We start from the raw sequence: 8,734 nt of genomic DNA, 5'->3' as shown, positions 1-8,734 counted from the left end.
TTCACCTCATTTAGATGTCCATTTGATAAAAGGAGAAAATTTTAGCTCTCTGTTTAAGAGTTTGGGATGCAAATTTTCCCCGTTCTCACTAATAAAATTCCAAACAAGCATATTGTTAATAAATTTAAGCTTTTTTGCTTAGATTTGTCTCCGTTAAATTGCACAGTATAGAATAAAGCATAAACTGTTAATTGAAACATTAACGGTTAAATTTTTTACAATTTATTATATATTCATGCCTATCACTTCTCATTTTAAAAGAATAAAAAATCTTCTCTCAAAGTTTGACAGAAAAACAATGTTTGTTGCACTCTCAATAGTTGAACTTAAATTTATTATTATTCAATATCTTATATTTAATCCGATGAAATGTATAATTATGTTATCGTCGTGTTTGGTTTCTGGTAAATTGAATTTGGATTTCTTAGAATACAAGAAAAATCTCCAAACATTCCACTATAATTCAGAAGGAGAGGATTCCTATTCAAAGTGGTTTGTGATTTGGGCAGAAATCTTAGGCATAAAGGCAAGGAATTCCATTGGATAGCGCGTCCCAAAAGTAAAAGGGTTGCTAAGGAACAAAAAATTGTATAACAGATCAACAGTATTCTACAAGACTAGCACGCCAACTCTGACAGTTCGGCAATTGGCATGGCTCAACTTATAATGTTAACAGATACAGACCATCCACATCGTCCAAAATTACGGTTTAATGCGTCCACATTATAGTAACACGCATTATCAACAGCGAGGAAATGGAATGCTTGACTGAATTAAGATTTCGGAGACAATATCAAAAATATATATTTTTTCAATTTAAGAAGATCTCATTAATCCATGTTCAAAGAGTGATTGGTGATTAATCTAGCATTACTTGAATCATGATTTGGTTAATTTCTCCCATAAATTATATTTGTCCTAAAAATCACCATCTTATAACACAAAAGAATTATGTCCCTCCCATCCCACCTTAGTGATGAGATATTTTGGGGTTTGTGTGTTTCCCTCCTTCGAGGTCATCATTCAAATGATTTACAAGCAAAGTATTTGACGTAACATAGAGCTGTCTTACTCTATCTTATAGCTCAATCAAAGGTCTTACTGGGAAAACTATTTGACGAAGGTGAGCTCTGTTCACTCAACCACAGGTCTTGGTCTTGAACCGAGACCGGCGAATTACTATTAGGCTTTTGTATAGGCTTCAAAGTAATGGGCCCATTTTGGAGATAGAGATGGTCTTTACCCTTTGGCCCAACCTTGGTCATTGTGGTGCTTAGTGGTTTCTCACTTTCATTTGAGGAGGAAGAACAAGAGGACAACTCGGTGGAAGTTATACAATTGTTGTCTCCGAATGTTGTCCACTTACTCAACCTAAGTTGTTCAAGCTCAGAAGCCACTTCTGTCATGGAAGGCCTCATATCTCTGTGGAACGCAAGGCATCTGAATGCCAGCTCAGCAACCTTGTGTATGGAAGAGAGGGTCCAAGCATCATTACTCGCTTCGGGCTCAAGGAATGGGTCTATGATCTCATCCAAAAGCCCTTTCCCGATCCTGTCTGCAGCAAGAGAAGCAAGGTTGACTTCATTGTGAGGACGAGAAAAGTCCACCACTTTGAGTCCCGTTATGATCTCAACAAGAACAACACCGAAGCTATACACATCACTCTTATCAGAAAGGTGAAAGTCTTGATGGTACTGTGGATCAACGTAGCCAGGGGTGCCCTGTGGAGCAGTTGAAATGTGGGATATTTCGGTCATCCCAAGTCTAGAAAGACCAAAATCTGCTACTTTAGATCCAAAATTGTAGTCCAAAAGTATGTTACTTGACTTGATATCTCTGTGGTAAATGGGAGGATTAAGGGCCGAATGAAGATGTGCTATGGCTTGTGCTGTTTCAGTGGCAATTGTGAGTCGAACTGGCCATGAAAGTCCACTCCCTCTCTCCCCCTGTAAATGCTGACTTAGTGTTCCATTGGGCATGAACTCATAGACCAGGATTTGTTCTCCGTAGTCAATGGAACAACCCAACAAGCGAACTAAATTGGTGTGGCTAACTGAGGAAAGGAGCTTTATCTCATTCATTACTTGCTCAATGCTGTCGGTATCTCTATGTTTTATCCTTTTGATGGCAACCCATTCGTCGTTGTGAAGTTTTCCAGCATAAACTGTCCCGTATGCCCCAGTTCCGAGTCGTTGTTTCTCTGAGAAGCCATTCGTGGCTCTCTCGACGTCTTTATAGGGATAGATAGGAACGCTGTAATTGCAAGTTGCTTCGGTTAAGCGCCTTTTTGTGCTCTTTGTGACTCTCAACTTGGAGCGCCGGCGAAAGAAACAACATAAGGAACCCAGAGTAATCATCAGTGAAACACCAAAAACAAATCCTGCAAAATTAAGTTAATTGAGTAACCGTAAGATCTCAATCTTGAGTTTAATATTCCTAGTTATTTTGCATTTTAAGTTAGTAAAACTGAACACCGAAGAGCAACAAGATGAGTGGTTGATTGTTCCGAATTCCTAGTAGTTTACAAAACATGAAATAAGCACAAGTTACCTCCAATCAAGACAACAAATCTCGCTGTCCCTCCACATCGACCAGACATGTACTTTGCCGGGTTGCATGGTGAGGAGGCTGTTTCTACAAGTCCAAATTCACATGATACAGTTAGTAACTTGATCCTGTTAAGGTCATTACTTCATTATTACAGAGAATGGAGTTTTGGAACCAGCCAGATAACTGGAATGTTATGCTTTTAAGGATTTAATGGTTCATTCTCTGATTGCTCAAAGGGAGAAATTTGTTTAACAGCAATTAGCAACAGCTTGATAGTTAATTAAGGTATATTCTTAGCGGGAGAAATCCCTTGCTCCATACTGTTAGTTAAACAGCAATTAAATAAGTTACGACATTAAAAAAAAGTATCAGATAATAATATTTGGCATGACACCCTTATGTCCTTGTCTGGGTACGTGCGGATTGAAAACGACAAAAAGAAAAGAAAAATTAAAGATGAAGATAAAATAAAGAGAATAAAGATTTTTATTATTTAGATTAATAAAAAAGAAAATCTAAATATTTTTTTCTTTATATTTTCTTCAAAGAAGAAAAAAAATTTACGAAGTTTCACCATATTTTTTTTTCACTATTTATAATGTTTCTTAATAAAACCAGAAGTCCAGAGCTCTGATTTCTCTGTCTAACTTTCCTCGTACTATTTCCTATCATATGAAACGGAGAGAGAATGTGATCGAATAATATATTTTTCTTGGGGCTTTGGCCCCTCTTTATCACCTAATATATATTATATTGTTGATCCCGGAATATCAGAGAATTTCTGGTTAAATAATTAGTGAGTCTACCTCTCGAAATTCAAATCAATAATACGTTCATGCAATAAATAAATAATCAAGACTAGGTTACAGCTAGCTGTCTCTATCCTTCTTTAATCTTTGATTTCTATTCACAAATTAGTGCCCAAAAAAAATAAAAAATAGTGAAACGGAGTTAAATTTTCAGTCCTGCCTTGTACCGTTAATGACATGCGGCGAGATTATCGGAAGTCTTAAAAGTTAAAACAATTAAAGCTAAAAATGCTAAATTAACATATATTAAAATATGGTAAATATTTTAAAATAAAAAATTATGAAAGTATTATTAACACATTTTACTATGTTTTTAATTAAAAATATCTATTATTTCCTTAATTAATATCTTAAAAATACTAGTTAAAATATTTATCCACTTTTTTGCTCTTCAATTTTTTATATTTTTTTATTTGCATATTATCTATAACATTTATTATATTTTAATTTCACTTTCACGCTTATCTTTCTTCTTTCCAAAAGTATACAACATACACTTCTCAAAATATGAAATGATAATTTTATAAAATTTATTGATTGTTAGCTAAATAAGGGTATCAAAATCGGTGAAACTCAATGGAATAACCCAAATAACTAGACGCTAGACTCATGTATAGGATAAATTCAGCTAAGCTTGAAAACATTTATATATATATATATATATATATATATATATATACACATACAATCCAACTCAATCTGAAACCTTATCGACCTACAGTGAGCCGATCTAAACGAATTATGCTGTTCGAATGAATACTTCTACATCTTAAGTTTTAAAATTCACTTTATAAATGAAATTATTGAAGTATTCAAGAAAGCATTTGAGTTTTGACGTGTAAAAAACGATTATCCTTTGATTTTAAAAATGGACCGAGATTTAATGAAGTTCAAAATTAGCGCAACTATCAAATTGGAGTAATCGGATGAAGATCAGGCAATTCAGAATTTAAGCTATTCAGCCTGCTTCCTACGATTCTGATTTGATGGTTAGATTGAGTATTCAAATTCGAGTCCTTAAAAAAATAGCAAAAAAATTCAAATTACCTATTAAAAAAAATATGGTTATAGGTGAAACTTCCCTTTCTTGCTGGCAACGTACTCTTCAAAAATTCATATATAGACAAAAAGGGAAAGAAATGAAAAAGGAAGGAAAAGCCCTGAATGGAGCGAATTATGGAAAGAAAATTTGACCACTTGAGTAATTGATTAGTCTCGTTGACCTGAATTCCCCTAATCATGGCGTTCTCCAATATATTAAGTGATACGCATGTTTCAGGTCCACTATCTATTTCCCTCCTCTCCCTATATTCGTTGCACCCGGGCCCCACTTGCTTCCTTTACAGCATTTTTCTAAGGTATCAGTCATTATTTTATATTGGTATTTAGTATATTTTCCTTCTTGTAAAAAAATATTTTTTTAATCATTCATTATTATTTAATTATTAATATCTATTTTTTAACTTGGTAATTATGATATGATGTAATATTGTTTCAGATCATTTTTTTTTATTTTCAACACTCACAAATATATTTTTTTTTACAAAAGCGTTTATTTGCACTAAAATTTGTTTTAAAAAATAGTTATAAAATATTATCAAACCTTAAATGCAAACTTATGTTTATCACTATAAAAAAAAAAAAAAACTGTATAATGTAGTTATCAGTGATGTATGCAATGGAGAGTATGCATACAATAAAACTAAAAGATCAAAGCAACTTCTTTTTTTTTTCACTTTTTCAAAAGGAACGTGGCCTAAAATCTTATACACGTGTATCATTGTGGTTGGCCACTTAATGTATAAAACGAATAATTTTCAGCAGAGTTATTTCCTACGGATAGAAGGAAAAGGTCATGATCTCCTCATGTCAGCACAAGACTAATATGCAGAAAAGGATTTGAATTATTAATGTTTGTGTAAACATTCTACCGAGACGAAGAAAAAGAGCTTAGACTAAAGATGTGCGGAATAAAAGCGTGAATCAAACCTTTGCTTTATTTATTGGTTATTAAGCATTAACGCGGTTATTATTCAAGTCAGAAAATTTGTTGTTATTATTATTATTTGCTAGTGCCCCGCAATGTTTTTAATTTTTAACATAATGCCATCTTATCAACATGAATGGATGAAAACAGAACACTAATCTAATGGATTAATCATTATTATCAAGGCAGAATGAACATGGACAATTGGACATCATTATGGGAAGTCAAATCGACAACAAAACCACTTTAAAGTTTTCATTAAAAAATGTTATTACGCTAATGATATAGAAAGAGTTATTATTATTATAGAAAAATAGTTGTGATTATAAATCGAGGAAAATAAGTTAAAAAAAAAAACAGCAAGAAGAAAGAACTACTAACCTCTGTGGCAACCTGTTCCGGCCAGAAACCCATCGCCGATGAACCCTTCGTTGCAGCGACACCGGAACCCTGGCTTTCCATCAACCGGCGATTGAAGTTTGGTACAATTGGCATGATCGGAACATTGACATTGATCTCCCTGAAGCCACCATCCAAGTTCTACAGTAGCAACCTCCAAGGACACCGCACCCGAATTGTTCCTCAAATTATTGGATGAAATCGACGACATAAAGTGCTTGCACTCGATTTGCTCCAGTATTCGGTCACTCACGAACCCTTTCGTGCTCTTTTCGAAGTAGCAGCTTAAATTGCCGCCGCCGGAGCCGCTGCAACCGTCGGATTGGAATTGAGTGCGGACGAGAGACTCGGGTATGAAGCAGGGCAAGGGGGTGCCTGTGCAGTTGTCAAAGAGGATAACGTTTTCTGAAGTGGGTGCGTATTTGTGGCTGAAGAGGTGGTGGAAGGTATCGAATGGGCGATTGCATTGGGCTTTGATGTTTACGATTATGCTGTCGGCGGTTACGGTTTGGACGGGGAATTCTCCGACGGAGGGTCCGGCGTCAGGGGTGCAGTTGAGGCGGATGGCGCAGCCGGAGGAAAATCCGAAAGGGTAAGGGAAGGGTTTGGATGAACCGCATGTTTGGTGGCAGTCGCGGTGGTTCACTTGAGTGTTGATTATGGGGAAGGGAATTATGAATACAACTAAGATGAAGAGAGGTGGGTGTTTTGTGATCATGGCAGAGAATAATTAAGGGAGGGGTATTTTCATTGCTGAAGGAGAAACCAAAAAGAGAAAGGGAAAGAGACAAGGTTTTATGGATGGTGTGTGACTATGAAGGTGAGAAAATGCATGTGATTTTGGAGTGGTTTTCATTGGAAAAACGTAAATTGATTGGAATCCGTTAAGGAGACTGGCCAAAGGGGCCAAAGGGGGTGGGAGATTTCTTCTGTTTCCACGCCTGTCTTAATCTTTGTCTTCTTTTCACATTCATCACCCAATTGTTTAATCACATTAAATAATGCAACAAGAAGAAAACAGAGACCACATTGTAAATATGTAAAACTATTAAACACATAATAATATTATTATTAATAACTTTTTTAATTTATACACAAAATTTATACATAATTTTTTTTATTAAAAATTGTATAATTTAAAATATTTATACTATTAAATATTATATATTTTAATAAAAACTTATTATTCATTAAAATTTATTGTGTATAGTATTGTACAAATAAAAAAAACTTTAATATTATTAACAAATGTCTTCAAGTATCAATTAAGGAGTTGAAATAAAAAAATATTTATAAAATTGCTAATAATCAATATTGTATTGTTATCACATTATATTTTTTTTTTCCATTTATCTATTTTAAAAATGTTACTTCTTTATTATTATATTAATCGTTACTTTAAGGGTTTATTTTTTTAAAATGTTTATCATTTAAAAATTAAATATATTAATTATTTTTCAACAGTATTTTTATTTATTAGTATTTCTACCTAACCTAATACCTAAATTATTTATATTTACATTTTAAGTGTTTGTGTGGGACAAATTATTTGTAACAAATAATATCTCGTTTTTAAAAAATAAGTAAAAAAATTCAAAATAAGCTGAACTAAATAGACAATAATAAATACAACTAATAATTTTTTATTATTAAAAATTTAACGTTATAGTATGGCTTTTATTGTTTTTTTCATTATTTATGATAAACACATAAAATGTCTAAAACAATAACTCAAAGAAGTGGAAATAAAAATAATTAATATCATCTCAAATTTTAAAAAAATATAACTTTTATTTTAAAAAACAGAAGTAAAAAAAAATTCTATTAAAAAATTCCTATGATATTTTAAATAATAATTATTATTATCACTGTAATATTTGAAAATATTTTATATATAATTTAAATAAAAGATTAAAAAAAAAGAACTGGAATCCAAATGAAGCTTTGAATAATCATGGTGGATGCCGAGCCGATGCCGCTTGCTCACGGGTGGTTGACTGGTCCAGTCAACATTTTTTACGGCGAACGGGTGTTGAAGGATTTTGAGAATTGTTATTCATATATAATTTCTTTTGAATATTTTTTTACGAGCACTTTATATTATATAATTTGTTTTATCTTAGTTTTCTTTTTTCCCTTATCTTCCTATCTCTATTGAATTTATAAAAGTTGTGATAAAAAATATAGCAAGAGTAAAAAGTTATAACAATTGATATGTTTTTTTAAGTAAAACATGATGAGTTTTTAAGTCTAAAAGTTTTAAGATTAAGACTTGTTGATTTTTTAAAAAATTATATATTATAAAATTTAAAATAATATGGTGTTTTTTATATTAAATACGGTAATTTTTTTATTAAATAAATATACCTCGCGTATATAAACGGGACGAAAGTTTATATAACTATGTCTGATCATTGGGTTGACTATTTAGTAATTACACTTTAATACGCCTGTGGACAGTCTCTACTTTAATTACTACTTTACACTTTCCAAATTTATCTTTACTTTAATTTTTTAAAAAATAAAATTTAAAATCATATAAAAAAACGAAGAAAAGGAAGATTACTCTTTTTTTTTCTTTTTAATTTACATGGCATGATCATTTGTAATGTATAAACAATCATAATGACGATGAATAAATAAATGAACTCAACTCAAAGATAATAATAATTTTTAAATAATTTAAATTACAATTTATTACAGTTATGTCTGAATTAAAAAATAAATATATATAGTAATATAAAATAGAATAAAGCAAAAAATTTAATTCATTGTTTAAATATATTGTGATGGAGTAGATTATATATAACAAACAAAGTAAACTGAATTATAATATTTTTTTATCATACATTCTTTTAAAATTATATTCTTATTTTTATACTTTAATAAATAATTATTACTAAATAAAAAAATTATATATATTTAAGTTAAATTTCAATTTAAGTGGTAAAAGATAAGAAGGATGAGATTATTACAAAGTAAAAAGTAA

At 31.6% G+C, this 8,734-nt stretch overlaps 1 protein-coding gene across 1 annotated transcript; it reads right to left on the bottom strand.

Moving 5' to 3' along the window:
* Nucleotides 1–940: 940 nt before the first annotated feature.
* On the bottom strand, nucleotides 941–6,555 carry LOC113865796 (wall-associated receptor kinase-like 14). Its single transcript, XM_027500546.1, has 3 exons — nucleotides 5,728–6,555; nucleotides 2,551–2,634; nucleotides 941–2,380 (listed from the first exon to the last, which is right to left on the bottom strand). The coding sequence occupies exons 1-3, from the start codon at nucleotides 6,461–6,463 to the stop codon at nucleotides 1,086–1,088; spliced, it is 2,115 nt and encodes a 704-aa protein (XP_027356347.1). The 5' UTR covers nucleotides 6,464–6,555; the 3' UTR covers nucleotides 941–1,085.
* Nucleotides 6,556–8,734: the final 2,179 nt, after the last annotated feature.

This window comes from Abrus precatorius, unplaced genomic scaffold (genome assembly GCF_003935025.1).
Source record: "Abrus precatorius isolate BTA unplaced genomic scaffold, Abrus_2018 Scaffold4, whole genome shotgun sequence".
Lineage (NCBI taxonomy): Eukaryota > Viridiplantae > Streptophyta > Magnoliopsida > Fabales > Fabaceae > Abrus > Abrus precatorius.
Note: the sequence above shows the minus strand (reverse complement) of the source record. Positions and strands in the feature narration are given on the sequence as shown.